This window comes from Sceloporus undulatus, chromosome 2 (genome assembly GCF_019175285.1).
Source record: "Sceloporus undulatus isolate JIND9_A2432 ecotype Alabama chromosome 2, SceUnd_v1.1, whole genome shotgun sequence".
In the NCBI taxonomy this organism is placed as follows: Eukaryota; Metazoa; Chordata; class Lepidosauria; order Squamata; family Phrynosomatidae; genus Sceloporus; species Sceloporus undulatus.
This window is the reverse complement of record NC_056523.1, coordinates 23,654,400-23,674,795: the sequence shown is the minus strand read 5'-3', so window position 1 is coordinate 23,674,795 and position 20,396 is coordinate 23,654,400. Positions and strand designations below refer to the sequence as shown.

General features: G+C 43.6%; 1 protein-coding gene across 1 annotated transcript; it reads left to right on the top strand.

The window, feature by feature from the left end:
• The first annotated feature begins 2,542 nt into the window (after positions 1–2,542).
• Positions 2,543–20,061, top strand: LOC121922829. Its single transcript, XM_042452680.1, has 6 exons — positions 2,543–2,577; positions 5,754–6,299; positions 7,705–8,090; positions 9,770–9,930; positions 11,701–11,833; positions 12,970–20,061. Exons 2-6 carry the CDS (start codon positions 5,801–5,803, stop codon positions 13,150–13,152), a joined length of 1,362 nt encoding a protein of 453 aa, XP_042308614.1. The 5' UTR covers positions 2,543–2,577; positions 5,754–5,800; the 3' UTR covers positions 13,153–20,061.
• Positions 20,062–20,396: the final 335 nt, after the last annotated feature.

The following is a 20,396-nucleotide window of genomic DNA, read 5'->3' as shown; positions in this document are numbered from 1 at the left end:
CTAATAAAATTTGCTGACTTTCTCGCACTTCTGGGTCTCCTTGACTTAGGGTTGCCATTTGTCAGGACCTCCAAACCAGGACAAATGTAGGACAAAAATTTCAAATGTAGGACACATTTCTTTTGTGTCCTACATTTGAATAGGAGCCTCGCTGAGGGGAGGCTTTCCCTCCTGGCCTGGGCCCCCGCCCTCGGTGGGGGCGGAGCCCAAACGGGGAGGGAATCCTCCCCTCAGCCCAGGGGCGGGGGCAATCCTGGGGGCGGGGGCAAACCAGGGCGGGACTGTGCGGACCCACCCCAAACCAGGAAAGTCCCGCCCCCAGGCAGGATATGGCAAGCCTACCTTGACTGGATTTCTTGGAATAGCTGCAATATCATGACTGATAGATGGCACATATACAGTCTGCCCTCCATATCCGCAGATTCTTTCTCCACGGATTCAAGCATCGACAGTTTGAAAATATTTAAAATATATATTAATTCTAAAAACCAATTCTTCATTTTGGCATTTTACATAAGGGACACCGTTTTAGTATCTATTGTATTTAACGGGTCTTGCGTATCCATGGATTTTGGTATCCACTGGGGATCCCTAAACAAACCCCAGCAGATGCCAAGGGCCCACTGTATAGTCTTTAAAAGAAGAGCTTCAGAGAAGATGGCATGAGTATATTCCTGGGCAGTAGCTTTCCTGATTTCCCTTCACTCTTTCAGCTGATTGGCTGTAGGAGCGCTAGGGATGAAGAATTTGCAAGAAATTATGCAAACGAGGCACACTGCCAAGAAGGTACATTTGATTTGCACAATTACCACTGATTTACCTATTATGCAAATTATGTTGGGCTGATTTTTATTTGCCATAGAGAGAGAGAGAGAGAGACTGTGTGATGTTGCAGCTCCATTCTCTGAAAGTAAGGAAAATGTGGCTATTCCAGACATGTAAAGCAGAATGGGGTACCAAACATGTGAAGAGGCCAGAGGTTGTACAACTTCAGCTTCCAAGGGTGCATCTACACCGTAGAAATAATGCAGTCCAATGCTACTTTAAGTGATGTAGCTCCATCCTATGGAATCCTGGGATTTGTAGGTTGACAAGGTCATTAGCCTTCTCTGCCAAAGAGTCCTGGTGCCTCTTGTTGTTGTGTGCATTCAGGTTGTTTCCAACTTATGGCAACCCTAAGACAAACCTCTCATAGGGTTTTCTTGGCTGAGAGAGAGTGACTTGCCCAAGGTCACCTAGTGGGCATCTATGACTGAACTGGGATTCAAACCTTGGTCTCCCAGTGTCCTAGTCAGTGCTCAAACCATTGCATCATGCTGTTTCCTCAGAAAACTACAAATCCCAGGATTCTGTAGGATGGAGACATGGCATGGTGTCCTCCTGCATTGTAGATGCACCCTTAGTGGGAGACACTTTTTTAAAATGTTACCTTCCTTTAAACAACCTCTGATAACAGATGTGTTGTAAGCCCTATATTCAATTGCTAGTCCCACCTAGGGTATACCTAGGTGGTGGAGTCTCCTTCTTTGGAGGTCTTTAAAAAGAGGATGGATGACCATATGTCAGGGATCATAGGATCGTAGTGTTGGAAGAGACACCAAGGGCCATTCAATCCAGCCCCCTTCTGCCATGCAGGAAATCTTACTCAAAGCATCCCTGACAGATGGCCATCCAGCCTCTGCTTAAAGACCTCCAAGGAAGGAGACTCCACTACACTCCGAGGTAGTTTGTTCCACTGTCCAACAGCCCTTACTGTCAGGAAGTCGCTCCTAATGTTGAGAGGAATCTCTTCTCCTGGAGCTTGCATCCATTGCTCTGGGTCCTAGTCTCTGGAGCAGCAGAAAACAAGCTTGCTCCCTCCTCAATATGACACCCCTTCAAGTATTTAAACAGGGCTATCATATCACCCCTTAACCTTCTGTTCTCCAGGCTAAACATTCCCAGCTCCCTAAGTCTTTCCTCATAGGACATGGTTTCCAGACCCTTCACCATTTTAGTTGCCCTCCTTTGGACACACTCCAGTTTCTCAATGTCCTTTTTAAATTGTGGGGCCCAAAACTGGACACAATATTCCAGGGGAGGCCTGACCAGAGCATACTTTGATTCTGTGTGTTCCTGCATGGCAGAATGGGGTTGGACTGGATGGACCCTCCAACTGCACTATGAATAACCTTGTTGGTTATTCATAGTACAGCCAAAATGCACAATGACATGTTGCAAGCTTTTGAAGTCACACTGGCTTCTTCTTCATGAGGCAAACAGGAGAAAGAAATGGAAGATGTTAGTCCTAGGTCTGCATTTCCTGTTCCTGGTCTTAGTTCAGACAGTACTACTATCTGCAGGCTGCAGAGCCCCCTTTTCTGGCCATGGGTCACTGGGGGATTTTCAAAGTCAAGGAAATGCAATGTCCATTTGGAGATTCCAGGAAGGTGTTGGGAGCAGAGAGGCGCCGCTGCCGCCAGGTGGCGCTGTGGTGGGCGCCGCCGCAGTGTCAAAAGGGAGAAGAAGCCTTCTAGCCGCCTCTGGAGCAGTTTCTCTATGGGCTTCCGGAGAAGGAGCGGAACTTGGAAGCCGGCGGTAACTTCGTAGTCTTAGCTGGTGGTCGGGGGGGGGTCTGGTTATTGGGGGGTCATCGTGGCGTAGTGGTTTGAGCGTTGGACTAGGACTCTGGAGACCAGGGTTCGATTCCCAGCTCAGCCACAAAGACCCTCTGGGTGACCTTTGGCAAGTCACACTCTCTCAGCCTCAGAGGAAGGCAAAGGCAAAAGCCCTCTGAAGAAACCTTGCCAAGAAAGCCCCAGGATAGCAGTCTCTAAGCGGTGTACACTTGTAAGCTAACAGCTGTGAAATGGCAGCTGATGGGGTCACATCTCCTTTCAGTCTGTGAAGGTTGGGTAAAATAGATAGCAGGGAGATAGGGAGAAGCAGAGGTAATGCAGGCCCCTCCTTTAGCCTTCCCTCCTTTCTTCTCCCCATTCTTCTCCCCCTTTGGATCCACACAACAGCCCTGCCAGGTAGGTCAGGTTGAGCAAAAAGGAGAGGGCAAGTGTGAGTGACTGGTCCAAATCCCCATTGGGCTCAGAGTGACCAGACGCGTCCTCCTTTTCCAGGACATGGCCCACATTTGAGCCTTCTGTCCAGGAGGAAGTCCAAAAGGTCATCCGTTAGGAGCAAGACTAGCCAGGAATTTACATTCATCAGAGAACGTTTTTAGTTTTTACTTGATAACGTCCTTTTCCTTGAATGCCCTCCATTTTGTGGTGCCTTGTCCTCCTTTGTGGTGAGGACATCTCTCTTCATGCCGCAGACCTGGGTGCCCCTACACAAGGGATTCCCATCCTCTGGCCTCCCAGATGTTTTGAACTCCAGCTCCCAAAATCCAAGACCGTTGGCCAAGGTGGAGTGGCTTTTGTATGGAGTGTGTATTGTAGTTACGGTTTGCTTTTTAGCGTATGCAGTTTTACATTGAGCCAGCCTGGCATCATGGTTTGAGTGCTGCACTACAACTCTGGAGACCAGGGTTCGATTCCCCCCTCGGACATGAAATGTCCAACACTGAAATGGCTACACCACACAGTCTCTCAAGTGCTGTGGCTCTATCCTATTGCATCCGGGGATTTGTAGTTTGTAGGAGTATAGTGTCTCGATCGAGGGAAGTGATAATGCCACTATATTCTGCTTTGGTCAGGCCTCGCCATGGCAGCTGAAGTGTTGTCAAACTGCCTTATTTTGACAGTGTAGATGCATCCCTCTTAAACACAAATTCCTCCTGGTTCTTTGACTGTCTAATCTGTCTGCTTCCAAACGTTGATGATCAGGGCCTGGGAAAGGGATGAAAAAGAGCATTAGTGTACACAGAAAATGTAGGGAGTTTAAATGCTAAGCCTGGCAACTAAGAATTAAGGGGGAATAAGCTGACAAAATGTTGTGTAGCCAAGATAAGGCTGGAGGAAACAAGATGTTTGAGAAAACTGCTTTTCGTGTAGCTTGTGGCTGACTCCACAGTTTGTGGATTTCTCAGACTCAGGAGTGATAATCTTCAGTAATACAATCATAGGCTTAAGTTAATCTTATGCATGTTTAGTCAGAGGTTTGGGTATTACACAAAACTAAATGTAGACTTTAGCTGGAAATGCAACTGTGTGCTTGCTCCTTTGAAAGTCAGTACTATTAGATATGTTAGAATTAATTTCTAGGAAACTCATGGAGGATCAGGCTATGTTTTCTTTGTTTGTTAACTGAAGGCAAATTTGTTTAAGGCCAGGAGTGTTGGCAGCTATTGAGTAGAATAGTTAGCTTTTTTGCGATTAAAGGGTTTGTTTCTTTAATGTACTATTTGAGATGTTGGTTTTGGTTTTGGTGCAAAAATAGAAGCAGACATATATATTGTTGAAAAACCGCAAATGTTGAGGGGTAGGGTCATGTTAGTTTCTTACATCACAAACAACCTGTGGCACCTAAAAGGCAAACCAATGTTATTTTGGTATAAGCTTTTGGAGGCTTTGGTCACTTGATCAGGTGTGTGGACTGTTGCCTCAGTTAGCAGATGTTTGTATGTTCCAGTGAGTGTGTAGGGCTAAGGAGCTGAAATGCACAAACATCGCTGCATTGATGACCTAGAAATACATTTGCCAGTGATGACAATAAGCACATTAACATTGCTTTTCTGGATCAGATCAAAGGTTCATATAGTCCAGGATTCTGGACACAGTACTATCATGCTGTGACTCAAGCAGTGTGGCTTTGGAAGAATGTGGATTGGGATGTGTGTGAGTAAGCCTCTTCCGCTCTTTGCACCAGCATAACAATCAGTCCTATATGTAGGAAATGCCTCTAAACCTTCCCACATAAAGAAGTTCTATATAGACATGCTGGTTCCACCGCTTACCCTTGTGTGGTCATGACTAATAGTGAGTGGTAGACCCACCTCCAATGTGTTTGACAGTGACTAATCCTTTGAAAGCACATGCCACACATACACAGTGCTCTCTTTGCTAATGCTTATCACTACATCTTGTGGCAGTAACTTGCATAAGTTCAATTATGTAACAAAATGCTTCCTTCTGTTTGTGGCTAGGTGACTGTGAAACGCCTGAGACTGTCACCTGTTATGCTTCACTTGCATGGAATAGAATAAAATCAAGTAGATAAGGAAAAAACAGATGAGAAAGGTATGTGGATTGTGTGGTTCTGAAGAGGAGCAGGATTCTGGGGAAAGGTTCAGGGAGACCTGTTTCATGGACATGCTTCTTTGCCAGCTCTACACCACTAGTTAATTTTTTGGGCCATATGTGTCAGATGAGTTAGACAGTTTTCTAAAGTGGTATCCTGTGAGGGCTGTGCCATGTAGTTTTGCTAAATGTGAATTCTTTCTTACTTGGGGTGGCTTCTGGAAGTTACATTTTTCTGCCTCCATCCTCTATCTGTAAAAAAGAAATAGTACTTTAAATTGGATGATCTCAGAAGATATTAAGGATAAAGATGATTATGTTGATGAACTAGTTACTTTGGTATTCTCCAACTTTCCTTCAAGAAGCATACAGCAGTCCTTTATTCAAACAAGAGCCTCCAGTTATTCATGATGGTTGAGAAGTAGAAATTTGTTGAAATCCATGCCATGGGCTTCACAGCTGAATGAAACTGAACTTCCCAGGTCCAAGCCCAGGATAATAAACCAGTACTATATATCACACTGAGTGTGGTAAAGGATTCACGATCACTGCTTAATTATTATTTTTTCCTCATTCATACAGTTGAGTTTCTTTCTCCTGTTTCATCCAAGCCCACGAATAACCCAACAATGGCTTTGAGAGAGAGGGATCCTACTGACAACTGGACTGTAGGTGATGATATTTCTAGCAGAGATACTGGAACTTTGAAATCCAAGCAGGCACCCTTATGCACTGAAATGGCTGTGGGACTAGTAGATTCAGAATCTGTTAACAGCCATGCCAGTTTGAGGAAAAGCAAAAGCGCTGATTCTGCGACAGATGGCCTTGGGAATGGTGTACAAAATCCTACAGATCAAGACAAAGTTTTCAAGGTCAGCTGTGCTGAAGAGCAACTTGGACAGTCTCCCCAAAGAGAAGATGATGATGTGCCTTGCCAGCATTCAGGATCCAACACCCATTTGGTTCCTCTTTATGAAGCAATCTTAAATCCTAAGAAACGGAAGCTAGTTCTGCACATTGACTTGAACAACACTATCCTAGTCTCTGATGCTGTTACCAATCAGGATCCTAGAGCTGCTTTGAACTGTTACCTGACTACTGTGACTTGGGGAAAGGTTGGTCCTTCAGGTGAGGTCCTAAAGCATTGTGATGTAACCACTGTGATTATATTAGAACAAAATAATTAGATTAAGATACTGACTACTACTAGGTCATTACAGTCACAGATAAACACTTTCAGGACTAGAATACTGAAGTTTAGGGGCTTGATAAAATGGTTTAGTAAAGAGAATTTGCATCCCAGATCTTGCTTGATGGTTTTTCATTTTGAAAAATAGCGATGCATAGCTTCCTGTTTCCGTGAAAAGGAACACTTTATCAAAATAAATGCCTCTTTCAAAACCACATTTAACCATGGTAAAGGGTAAAAGAGAGAGGGTTATGATGGGGCTGGCTGCAAAATGCCAGTGAAGTCCTCTCTTTAAACACAACTCTCCTAAGCCATTTTTCTATAATTGGGTATATTCCTAGCTTTAGCCTAAATTAGTATATTCCTATTGTTAGTCCTAAACAGAGTAGTTCTGTTGAATCAATAACATTTGTCTATATGTTGCCACACCATTCAACAATTGAATGGGAGTAACCAAAAGGATGCTGGCCTTGGAGTCCTACTGGTAGAAGTACAGAATTATTTAAATATGGCCTAAGACAGACAGGGCAGGCATAGTGTGACCCTTCAAATGTTTCTGAACTGTAGATCCCAGCTATGCTAGATAGGCTGGTGGGAGTTGTAGTCCAACATTCAGATGGTCACATTCTTTCTATACCTGGCCTATGTGTGTCTTCACAAGTGTAAATTGACATCCGGTGAAAAGGTTAGGTGCCCATTGTACTAACTATGGTCTAATGCTTACATTAGCAGTATAACACCCTTTTTTCTCATATGTAGTGCTGTCTGTTGTATTTTGTCTCTGTGTCAACAATTTGTATGCTTTTGGCTCTCTCTCAACTGCAAGGCTGGACAATGTACCCATTATTCTTCCCACAATCCAGATTTCTTTATCAATGATGTTCTTTTGTTCTGTGGGTGACTAACATGATCAAAACAGCTGTTGCATAATGTACTTCGCCAATACCTATGCACATTTAAATATTGTTGGTGGTCTCTTCAGAATTGAATAATTCAGCCTGCCAACTTTTTCTCTTTTGTGCTTGTACATAACACATACAGAATATGAATTTATATCTTGCCTTTTCCCCAAAATGGGATTCAGGGCAGCCTGTGGTTCCCCTTTCAGTTCACTGTTGAATATGTGTGGGCAGAAGGCAAGTAAAGAGAACATAGAAAGATCATTGGAATGAAGCAGCAGGGGGCCTTCAATTTAAAAACTAGGAATTTGAAGTTAACACAAAAAGTAAGTATAGTTGTATGTTGACCTGAGACAAGGGATAATGTCTTCACAAGAATGGAAGAGAGATCAGTTTTAAAACAGAGCACCTTGACATTCATGTCCTCCCTTCTTTTCTCTTGCAGGCAAGTGGCAGTGGCTCAGTGAGTCCCCTTCGTTGCTTCCTCCCTGCAAGGGTGCTGTAAGTTTTTACTCTCAGTATGGGCGAAACACCAAATTCACTGACACAGACAAAGGGCAGCAGTTCCGAGACGTTCACCAGCACCACTTGAAGCTGCTGGAATGGCAGGGCCCAGCTCACCCACTGCTCTCTATCCAAGGTGAACAAGGCAGGCACTACCACTTTGTGCTGCCTTCCTTCTTCTATCTCCTGGAGAGTCTGCACCAAGAAGGGAGGCAGTTTGCTGTCATCTTCCGCACCTTTGGCACAGACCTGCCTCGTGTCCTGCGCGTGGTGCGCTGTGCCCTGGAGGGGCAGCACCCCCACTTCCCTTCTCTGCCAGATATCTCGGTGAGTGGGCAGAAAGCATGCTGGATTTCTCTTTGTCGTAGGTTTTTCAGCCCAGCAGGCATTACCATTTGCTGAGTGAAAGACACTGTAGTGCTTTATCAGAAACCGAAACTCTGTTCCTTCCCAGTATGCTTAGTTTTTGCCCATTCTTTCAGTTGATCAGAATGTGAATGAGGCTGTATCTGCACTGCAGAAATAATCCAGTTTGACACCTCTTTGACTGCCAATGGGTCAGTGCTATGGAATTCTGGGATGTGTAGTTTTGTGAGATATTTAGCCTTCCCTGTCAGAGAGCACTGGGGCCAAAACAAACTTCAAATCCCAGGATTCTATAGGAAGGAGCTGTGAAAGTTAAAGCAGTTGTTGTTTTGCCATTTCTTTCCATTTTGGTCAGCTGCAAGACCTGGAGAGATTTCAACTGTAGGAACTTCTCTGATCTATCAGGTACATTTGGGGACCTCCATTGATCAGGGTAGAATATTTGTTGCTGTTGTTGTTGTTGAGTCCCTTCAAGTCATGTCCGACTTATGGTGACCCTATCATAGGGTTTTCTTGGCAAGTTTAATCAGAGGGAACTTGCCATTGCCATCCTCTGAGGCTGAAAGAGTGTGATGTGTCCAAAGTCACCCAGTGGTTTTCCATGGCTGAGCAGCAATTCGTACTCTGGTCTCTCAGTGTCCTAGTCTAATGCTCAAACCACTACACAATGCTGAATGTCTCAATGAGAACATAATGGTAGTGCTCACAGGAGACCATCCCATTTTATCTTACAAATAACTCCATGAGGTAAATTAGGCTAACAGTAGGTGACTAACTGAAGATGAGCTTCGTGGCTAAACCATCATTTGTACCTAGGTTTCTGAAGTCAAAGTCAATGTACTCCATCCATTTTGTTGCACACCTTCTCCATGTTACAGTCCATGCTTTGGCACAGCAGATTCCTGACTGTCAGATTCTGGGTATATACAACACATATAGGCTGGTATCTTCAGTCCTGGCCCATGACCATCCTAAAGGCATCTGGCTAACACCTGTTAGAAATAATGCTGGACTGTATAAGCTTTTGGCCTAATCCAGCAGGGACAAGTCTATGTTGCCAGGCACCCACATAATCAGTTCATATGAGTAGGCCGCTACACAAGAGACAAAAGCAGCAGAAAGTAACTTGGAAGTAGTTCTTGGGCTGGGTGATGCACCAGCAAACACCTTTCTGCTGCTTCCTTGGGGAGTGAGATTTCACATGCTGTGACAACCTTGAGTTTCTGCTCCCATTAGGAAGATCATCTCATGTGTCTGTTTCTTTCCCCTGAATAATCCTGCATCTTAAAGTCTCCTTATCTTAAGCCCCATACAGACTGCCAAAATAAAGCTGCTTTGGGTCACTTTGGAGGTATGCTGTTTAAATGATGCATTGTGTTCTAAGAGGCCAGAAGCTGTGCCAAAGCTGCGCTTCAGTCCTTAGGACTGGATTGTGGCTTTGGCACGGCTTTTGGACTCTTAGGACGCATGCATCATTTAAACAGCATACCTCCAAAATGACCTGAAGCAGCTTTATTTTGGCCTGTCTGTATGGGGCCTTAGATAGATGGTCTCTGGCTTACCGTTTTGGGCTTGTTAGGTCAGTGAAAGGCAATAGAATTTCAACTTATTTCTCTCTCCCCCCCATTTCACAATGGTAGTTGCCTGTAGACCTCAGTCCCGGAATCATACGCTGCAGCAAGCGGAAGGTAGTGTTGACTCACGGAGCAGAACGGCTATCCACTGAAGATGGTGGCAGAAAAATGTATGCCTATTTCAGCTCCAGGGAAGGCCTCTGTGGCTTCCAGGACCACTTTGATTGGTGAGAAACTTAAGAACATGGTCTTCTTCATAGTCCTTGGTGGGTGGTAGGTGCACTTTTATTGATGATGATTTCAGCAGTTTGATTTTATTAGCTGTCAAAAAGCCAATCTGACCAGTTTTATTTTTTAAATTGCCTTATTTTATAAATTGATCTCTTTAGTCTTTCCCTTTTCCTAACAATGTGTTTCAGTATTTTTAAAAAATGCTTTGTGATACTGTGTCTTCTGGTCCAGGTAAATGACCAGGTTTGTAAGAGGATTATCATTCCATTTCCTGACTTCAGCTAGGGATTCCTGTTGAGTCATGTTTACACCTTTCTTACTGAGTCCACTTCTGCTAAAATCCTTGGAAGCTGCTATTTAAAGACATAATCATGAGTTCTCATTTTAATCAGACACCACTGTGTCCTGCTGGGATTGATCCAAAGACTGAGGTTTGTGGGTTCATCTTTTTCTGTTCCCAGCACATGAGCCTTACCAGTAAATAAAAGAAAGTGTGATTTGGTGGAAATGTTGATATTTCTCTTGGGGTATAACTCAGTTGCTTTCTCCTGTTTCACTATGCAGCCTGAGCCCCCAGTAGAGACACAGTGGAGGGAAAATTGCAAGGAAGCAGATTTGGACTAAAGATATAATTAGGATTAACTTCATCATAGTTAGAGCTGTTGGAAGATGGAACAGACTGATTTGGGAAGTGGTGGGCGATCCTTTGTTGAAAGTATTCAAGCAGAGGTGTCTGTTTGCCTGGGATACTTTGGTTGTTTCATTATAGATTCTAGATTGGACAAGGGATTGGACTCAATGACCTGCAAGGTCCTGCCAGCTCTGTGAATTTTATGATTCTGTAGGCGTGTTACAAACCGCCATTTCGGACGTCCTCAGGACGTCCCAGTTTGAAAAAGGGGCGTCTCTTCCAGACGCCCCTACTCCTATTACAGACAGAGTCCGTAACAAATGGCGGCGGCCTTTCCACACGGCCGCCGCTATATTGACATAGCAGATGCTGTGCGTCCACACGTCGCACCCCAGAAGTGACACCGCGGGTGCACAACTACCGCCTCGCTACGTCTTTTCCAGGGCCCAGGAAGGAGCACGATTTCCACGCTCCTTCCTCGGAGCGTCCGGGAGCACGCGGTTTGGCCGCTGTGGCTCCCGGATGCTGCAAGCGGCAGTGGCGGGAGACTGTCGCATTTCAGTGGTCTGTAACCCGCCTATGTCTATGAGTGCTAGAAAGCCTGCTCTGCCTGAAACTTTCAGGAAGGACTGATAGTGCTTTTCTCTGAATCATCAAGAGCTAGGTTCTTTTAAGTTCTGTTTGCACAAATGAACTGGGCATAAACAGCCCCAGTTATATGCATTAATTGCACACTGAGGACAGGATTTAATTCATCCATCTTCACTTTCATTTCTCAAACATGGAATTTAATTTATAGTCATAGTATATTGAGACTCTTACTTTTAATTTTTTTTTAAAAAAAATCTCACCTTTATTATTTGTAAAAAAATGTTTTGAATTAAGTAAGCATACCTGAAAAAGGCTCAAGGATCAGAGGAAAGTTCTGGAGGCCAAGAGTTGGGTCACAAATGCTCAGCACAACATTCCAGCCATTGTGTATTAGATGCTATTTCTTGTCTGCCTGACCTTACTTGCTTTCTGTTTCTAATCTTTATTTTCTTCACTGACCGCCTTCCCCTTTATATTCTTATCCCTTACCTCCTCTCATAAAGACTCTTGAGAGTTTTCAGCTGTGTGTCTTCTTGTGTTCCAGGTGGGCCAAGAATCAGTTCTCTAGCAAGGGTGGGAAGCCCCTTTGGATTGATCCTCATGATGCAAACACCCACCACATCTTTTTTGATGACAACATTCGGCTGAATGATTCTGACACAATTGTTCATCCTCAGGTATAGTTACTGTGAAACTCTTCTATTTGCATTTTTCAAGGTATTTGATAATTTCCCTGTGCTTCTTAGCAGGCAAAACAGGTGCTCTATTTGCATCTCCACAGTACTGCTAGAAGGAAGGCTAGGCTGAGATACTGCACCTCTCCCCAAGGCTTTATGGCTGAGTAAAGTGGAACCTTTAGATTCTGTTTGTCAAACCATATGCCATCCTCAGGTAATGATGCCTGTCTCCTTGACTAAACTCCTCTGTCTAGGTTAGTGAGGGGCGTGTGATGGTACTCTTAGATAGTCCCAAAGGAGAAGAAGAGCAGGGAGTAAGCTGCCTGTCATCACCACAGGTAATTAGAGGAGAATTGTTTGCTGGTATGGAACAGCAGGTGCTTCATGCCTGTTTGGGCTGCACAGCCCCCTCTGTCCTTAGCTAGTGTGAGTCATTCCTGGTCTCCCTGTTGGAGCTCTGAGCAGCCTGAAACTCATTCACAGCACTATGTGCTGAAAGGGCAGCTTTCACACCAGAGCCTCCCCATTCTAAGACGTCAAGGGGAGAAAGAGAGGGAGGGTCTGGCCACTGTGTCAGTTCTTTGTCACTACCTAAAAGCTCTCCTTTTACAAGAGAAGGCAAACACCTGGGAGGTATTGCTTTGGGGTACAGACTGGGCTGATGGATTGAGGAACAGCTGGTCAGGGAGAGTTAATTGGATCCTGCTGGAATCCAGGCACTATAATACCTCATTAGGGTACTTTGCCTCTATGCATATAGGAAGGATTGCTATTGGTCCCAAGAGACTTTCTGGTATGGAGAGCCTGTTTATTGACCCTTAGAGCTGATCAAGCATATGTCAAGCTCTCCAAGGAAGATGCTGAGGCGGGTTACAGACCGCCATGAAAGTACGCGCAGAGCGCGTACTAGGGTTAGGAAGGGGCGGTGCTTCCGCACCCCCCCAACCCTAGTACGCGCTTTGCACATATAAAATGGCGGTGGCCATTCCACACGGCCGCTGCCATGATGGCGTGACGAACGCGCCGCCTCCAAACGAGGTGGTGCAGACATGACGCCATCGCTACTTATCTAAAGAATAAAAAAAATTGGCTCTTCATGATGTCTTTCCATTTTTCTTTTTGGTTTAACTTGGCAGGTGCTCTCAGGGCAAATAAGCTGCAGTCCGCAGACCACTCCCACCTCAGAGCTCTATGATGTTTGCCTGGTTCAAACAGACCTTCTGGAGGCCATTTCTGATGTGAACTATTTCTGCCGCTGCATCAGACGCTGTGAGGAGAATTATGAAAACTACTTGGCTGGGGCTGGGGATTGCATCTAGTGGAACTGAGGCAAGGTCTCTCCAGAGGAGTCTTGGTGGCCTGTTTGTTTTCCTTATGTTTGGTGTGGTGTTTATGCAACAAGAGGGGAGTTGACCCTTCCGGGCTTCTTAGGTGATGGAATTCCCCACTGGACTATTTCCTGTAGACTTCCTAGTTGGAGTTGCTGTCTTTGCTTTAAACTCCCAGCCAGCACTCAGTGCAGGCTATTCCGGGTATTCCTTTAAAAGCCTAATCAGTCTTATGTTCTCTGGTGCTGTCTTAATAATTTCCTTTTACTGAATATTTATTCAGAGCCGGGACATGGGAGAGCAGCCCATGGAGACTTCCTTGCCACAGAGATGGGCAATCATAGAATCATGAAGTTGGAAGAAGCCACAAAGGTCATCCAGTCCAAACTCCAAGGAGTTTGCAACTACCCCAAAGTTCTCCTGCATTGTACTTACTTGTACTTGCTTGCGGTGCAGAGGAAACTGTGTTAGGCAGCCATTTTTCTTAGCAGTACAATGGACTCCATTCAGTGAACATGTTTGTTTACTGACTATGATGGATGCCGCTGATGCCAACATATGGCATTAAGGATGCCCTGTGCTTAGCATACCCTTGTAAGAGATGTTTGAGGAATTAAGGCCTATCTTTGGTACAGCCAAGCAGGTCTGAATAAGGGCCAGTGGTTCATGAACTGATCCAGTTTAAGGAATTGTCGATCTGTTTCTAGCCATCGGCAAGTGTATTGCAAGGTTGCCTTGGAGTCTACTGGCTTCCAGAACCAGTCGGTATCCTTGCTTCAAAATACACTGCAGAAATAATCCAGATTGAGACCACTTTAAATGTCCTGGCTCAATGCTAGGGAATTCTGGGAATTGTAGTTTTGTGAGACATTTAGCCTTCTTTGTCAGAGCGCTCTGGTGTCACAATAAACTACATTTCCCAGGATCCCCTAGCACTGAGCCAGGGCAGTTAAAGTGGTCTCAGACTGGAGTATTTCTGTGGTGTGTTTTGGACCCTTGTCAACTTGTGTACATAAAGGACTCTACTTCCTTTTGCCAGAAGGAAGTGACTTCAGGCAGCTGTGATTACCTAAGGCAGTCTTCTCTTTCTACAAGTCCCATCATAGTCAGGCTGGTTGGAGATGATGAACATTGTACTAATTACACCTTGAGACTTGGCTAAAGTTCTGTTTGCCAACCACCTGCAACTCTGCTGTCCAAAAGAAGGCCTTGCCTTTCTCCCAAGCTTCTTTCCTTCCCCCCCTACCCCCACTTGAAGCACAACTAGAACTAATCAAAGGCTGCTGTTTCTTGTTGTGGAGAGTACTGTCACTCACAGTGTGCCTCCCACCCAGCATGAGGTTCCTTCCACTATTGTGGCTGATGTGAAGCCACAGTTCTGTCTGCTGCTTGAGAGAATAGCTTCACCTCCCCCAGCAGCAGGGGGCTGAGCCTGACTCCTGTACCAGAAGGTGAGCAAAAACCAGAACATAGGTCAGTGTCTGCAAGCCATTGTCTCTCATCACTTCCTTGCCTTTAAAGTTGTGCTTTCCCTTTAGGGAGCTACTGGCAAAATGTGGACAAAATGGGAAGGAGGACTGTGAACCACAGTGTAATTCTAAAATAAATGTGGCTGTGGTGCAAAGAACATTAACACCATGTTTGCTCAAAAGATGCCCTTTTACTGCACAGGGTTGTATCTGTGTCAGTAGCATGGAAAAATAAAGCTATGGCTTTGCATGAATTAATCTATATCACCAGTGCAAACAGATTACTTTTTATTATGTAAATGCAATAACCTGCCCCATCCGTTTAGTTAGGAAGATTATTTGAATTTTTTTTTTTGGGGGGGGGGAGAATATCTCAGGTGTTAGATATGCAACTAAAGCTCTGGTGGGAATCATGTGACTCCCCAGATATTTGAGAGCTCCCGTTTTGCAGCCTGCCACGCAAGACACACAGATTTGGGAGAGATTCCAAGGGCCATGCAGGCCATGCAGAAATACACAGTCAAAGCACTCCCAACAGGGTTGGACTGCAGGTGCCAAGATTCTTTAGCAGTGGTTATGCTGGATAAGAGTACTGGGACTTGCATTTCAAGAACATCTAGAGGGGAACATAGTGCCCTCCTTAAACTTAAAGTAACCCTGCAAGCATTAAATGCCAGCCACATGCATTTACCTCTGGAAACAGTATTGATTAAGGATATTAAAGGAAGAGAGATTGATCAGTGGCTGATACCTGTAACAGAAAAAGGGAGCCTCCATGTTCAAAGATGGTAGATAGAGGCTAAATTTTACAAGAGTCCTCTTGCTTGTTGTATCACCACCAATCCATTTTGTGATGGCATAGTGCATGTCAGTTGAGTGTCAAGCTGGCAGGATGGCAATGTTTTTCCATGACCTACACTATAGAGGTAACATTTGAAATGCAGGAACCCATTGTGGGAGCCTCGGTAGTCATATCCCCCTGGGCAGTGTTAAAAATGCAGCTAGCTGTGTTTATCATTGTGGCCTAAGACATTTTGCTGCCTGAGCCAGAGAAGGAAATGGCAAGCATGTGTGTGCATGCATACACCTTCAAAGTTTACAGTGCCCCAAATTATCCAAACTATTTTGGCTCATGAGCCAGAAAATCCCACAAGGAGTTTTCCCTCTGCCTTGGAATTAAAATAAATAAAGAAGTTTGGTGTTCTTACACGATCTGCTGCCTGAGGTGGCCACTTCTCTCTCCCTAGTGGTAGGGCAATCACACTATGGTGCTCAGTTAAAAAGAGTGCTGGAGTTCTGTTCCCTCATGTTCCTCCTCTGCTAGATCCCTGTCAACAACCTCTTTGCTGCAGCCAAAATCTGCACAGATTTATGCAGGTCCCGTGAATGTTCAACAGAATATCAACTGTAATGGGAATCTATAAACATCTGCTGTTTTAGCTCTCATGTGGGAGACAAGCGGGATATAAATTAATTAAATCTGTCTCACAGGATGGAGATGGTTACAGAGCAAATTTGCACATTCAAAAAGTGTTATGTAAATGATGTTTTTAACGGCTGACTGATTTAAAGATGTTTCAATATTTCTACCCCAAATGGCTCACTGTGTTGATGATTGGCATCAGATACCATATGATCAGTTCTGAAAACAGTCCATATGGCAAAATTGGGAAACTAAAGATTTATTTATTTATTTTATGCACTGCTGTGTCTGTTCATCTGCCAAGGTACCTAATGCAATTTATTGTTTTAATATGTTAAAACATTGCACATACCCCCGATACAGTTTTCTGAGGCTAATGGAAAGTCTTCTTGGGAGTTGATGGCTCAAATTTCCTGTTCTTCTCCCCTGTTGAAAATTGGGGAGACTAAGCTCACTGAAAGGATTTGCAAAAACAGCTGACTGCACACTTCCAGTTGCTTCTTTCATTCTGTGAGGGGAGGCTGAATGAAGATGGGTTTTGTTGGTCTTCACGAAATCCAAAGCCTCTTTTGTGGTGGCAGCCCTCCTCCCATTTTAGTCTCCCTCTTGCCCATTATTTGACAGCATGGACCTGTCCTTCCACCTATTTTTCATCCTGACAAGTGAATGGCAGCTCTCTCCCTGAAGCCTCTCTTCATCAATTATGAATTCAGTTGCCATCGAGACTGAAGGATTAAGGCAGCTGGAAGCTCCCGTTTTGCAGCCTGCCACGCAAGACACCTGTACAGAGCTGGCACTCTACAAGGTTTGTACTGATGCCAGTTCTGCGGTGCCCCGGCATGCAGTCCTAGCAGGTCCGATGCCAAGGTACTCTCTTCTTTTTTTCCTTGAAGGTTAATTAACCTAGAATAAGTACCACTCCTCTGGTTCTATAATCTCAATAGTTATACACCGAACAAGACTGGTTATATTCCTTCACACTTACTCCACCCTTTTATTATCTAAGTCAACACAGCAAGACTTAACTGCTCCCCTTCTCTTTGAATATAACCTCGGTAATAGGGATTTTTAAATGATCTCAGTGATTTGAATAAAGAAATTAATTGTGGGCATTATTCTAGATTATGTTTATCCATCTCTGTTTGATTTGGAGTGAAATACAATGGCGTACATAATGGAACATATTTTTAATTGCTCTCTTAAGCATGAGCATGCTATAAGAGTGCATGATAGAGCGGGGGAGTGAATCTCTTTTTTGCTATCTTGATTATGACCACAAAGGATTGGATAAAATGCATTAAGCGTTAATCCTGGGCCATTGTCATCGTAAGTTGGAGCACTTACTCCCTGTGGCAGGGCTGCAGGAATCTGGCTGTGTTTTCTTTTTTAAAAGTATATTATTCAAGCAGGCACTTGAATTGACTTGAATTGATTGTAGTTTATTTGGACGTTGTTGGTGTGGTGTGACCGCATTACCACTGGTATCAGTGTTTTTCATTGCTGACTTATTATTTGTTGTGTTCATTGTCTCAGATTTCTGTCAATAAAGGGAACCGAGATAAAAGTGTAGTAATGAAACTAATTTCAAGATGTATACACATCATTTGGCTACTTCTTTTTGTATCCCAGCACATTGTTCTCTTTATGCACATCAACTTCTTCCATTTTATAGCATGCAGTGTATTTTTTTTTTTTACTGAAGAACACTGTTCGTTTTTCTCATCAAAGCTCATTGTCCTTAGTGCTCAAACAGTCTCATTTTAGACAGAGGGAACTCAGGCTCCATGCTCAAAGTAAATTATAAGATTATACAGATTATAAATCAACAGTGAGCTATGCAAGACATGAAAGTTCTGTTTCTTTTATATATTGGTTTGCCAACTTTTGCTCCAGGCAAAGTCTTTTGCTTTTTACAGCTTATCCAGTTTGCTGTTGCAGACAGTTAGCAAACTGATATTTTCTTGGCAGGGAAATAGAGTGATGGGCAATGCTTCACCTGTTACACTTTTGCAGATTAAAAGCACAGGAGGCTAGGCAGGGAAAGGATGAGTTCTGTTTCTGTTGGTAAAATGTTGGTTCTTCTGGATTGCAAAGTTATTTTTAAAGGAATAGCTCATAGCAGTTATTTAATATACCATGTAGAATTGATTACAGCAAGATAGGTTTGCCTTTTAGGAAGTATTAGCCAAATTCATGGAGGAGAGGACTCTACTAGGCACAGTAAATAACTGAATAGAATTTACATATGTTGAAGCAATGTCTGTACAAGTACACATATTACGTTGGGGGTATAATAACTGTATAATCCTCAGTCCTGCTTGGGATTAGAACAACTGTGATCCAGGCCCCCATTTTCTGCCCATAGGTTTTACGGGGATCATAAAAACTCTCACACAAAAACACACGCAGAAAGTCTGGACATCTACATCTGGTTTTGAAAAACAGGTGTTTGAGTTGTTTTTTAAATGTTACGTGAGCAAAAAGTGCCACTGCAGTTTATTTTCAAAGGTGAAATGCTGTTCCTGAAGGCTTCCAAGAGGAGACAGACACCCTATTTGAAGGGTAGTTCAGGGTGTCTGGAGATGCTGAAGACTACAAAAGCAGCCTTGGGACTGTTTTTACCCACCCTAACCTAGAAGCATCTGCCTGACAGTCTGCTGCAAACAGAACACTGGGGAAACATAGAGTGTGGTTAACAATTTAAGACTAACATCATATAATTCATTGTATTGTTCATCATGATTGTATGACTGGTTCACAAGATGCTTTCATTACCTAGCCCTAAGTGTACAAATTAGGGATAGTCTTCCAGCTCATTATGAATTTCTAGTGTGACACTTATATCTGAGCTAGTTGCTCACCTCTGGCAAACAGTCAAAACATGACAGATGGACCTAGCCAGCTGCCAGAGAGCTGGACAGCCAGAAAGTAATGGGACATATATTACACTTTCCTTCCTACGTGGAGATAATATTTGTATATTGATCAGGATATAGAAGAAATGTCTCTGCAGCAGCAGCAGCAGCTTGTTCCATGTTGTTCCAGACTGAATAAATAAGTGTGTGATAATGTGTATAAAACAATTTATGTACTTTTTAGGAAAGACGGAAAGTAATTGGTTTGATGGAAGGGCAGCACTACTGTAGTGCAGGTTCTCTTTCAAACATTATTTAAAGGTATAAGGTAATTGCTTACTGATGAAGCACTTTAAACAACAAGGTAACAGATTCAATCTCTTAGCATCTTCAGGAAGGACTAACATCCTATCAGCAACTCTGAAAACCTGATAACAGTTGTCAGAAAATATTACATGTGGATAGGCATCTTGTATTTTTCTTAGATGTGTAGCCCATTTTTCTTCCATCACGGAATTAATTACCAAGAGTATACCATATTTATCAACATGATACAGGAAAAAGCCCATGAGCTGGATGAGGAGGGATCACTGCCAACATGAGCTGGATTCTAAGAAAGAAGCAAAATATTCTCCATCTATAAGGTATATTTTAAGAAGTACTGTATATCTGAGAGGCAGCAAGGTCTTTGTGAAGTTACCAAAGGGGGTGAGGAAGAAAGTTGATAGATAGCCCACAGCAGGTGATCTATTTATCCAGCCCACAGCATTGGACCACTTGAACCATGGCTGTTGCACAAATTAGATTAAGGAGTTTGTCACACAGGGGCAAACTGCAAAAATCATGTGCAGAAACAGGATTCAAAAACCAGGAAAAACCTGCAAAAGTGGGTAGTTTTTCACACCTGACAGGGTTAATGTGACATTAACCCAAACAGGGAGTAGACAAAACCCACCCCTTTTACTTTTGGGAGTTTACGTTCGGGTTAATGTCGCGTTAATTCTCATTAACACTAACGTCTGAAAAACAACCTGCTTTTTAGGTTTTTTTTCTACTTTCTGATTGGGTTAATCCCAAACGTTTGAAAAACTACCCGCTTTTACGGGGTTTTCCCAGTTTAAATCCAGTTTCTGCACAAGATCCATCCCATGTGATAAACTCCACAGAAAATAAATAAATGCCTTCAGTCCCAGTTCTGAGGAGGAAAGCAGGATATTAATAATAAAAAATAGGAAATGTTTCACTTCTGTGTATGTAGCAAACATTTTAGCCTAAAAGAAGATAGCCACCTTGTATTAAAAAAAAATAGACAATTTTAAATTAGTGCCGTTTTCTGCCTGGAGAAGCTTGCCTGGTGATATTGGTGATAATATTGCACTGAAGTAAATTCTGGCTTCTGTTGCCTCTTCTCACCATTGCCTGCTATGAAGAAAAAGCTGCCTCCAGGAAAGCTGACCCTAGGGCTATTAAATGAGCCTCCATTCAGAC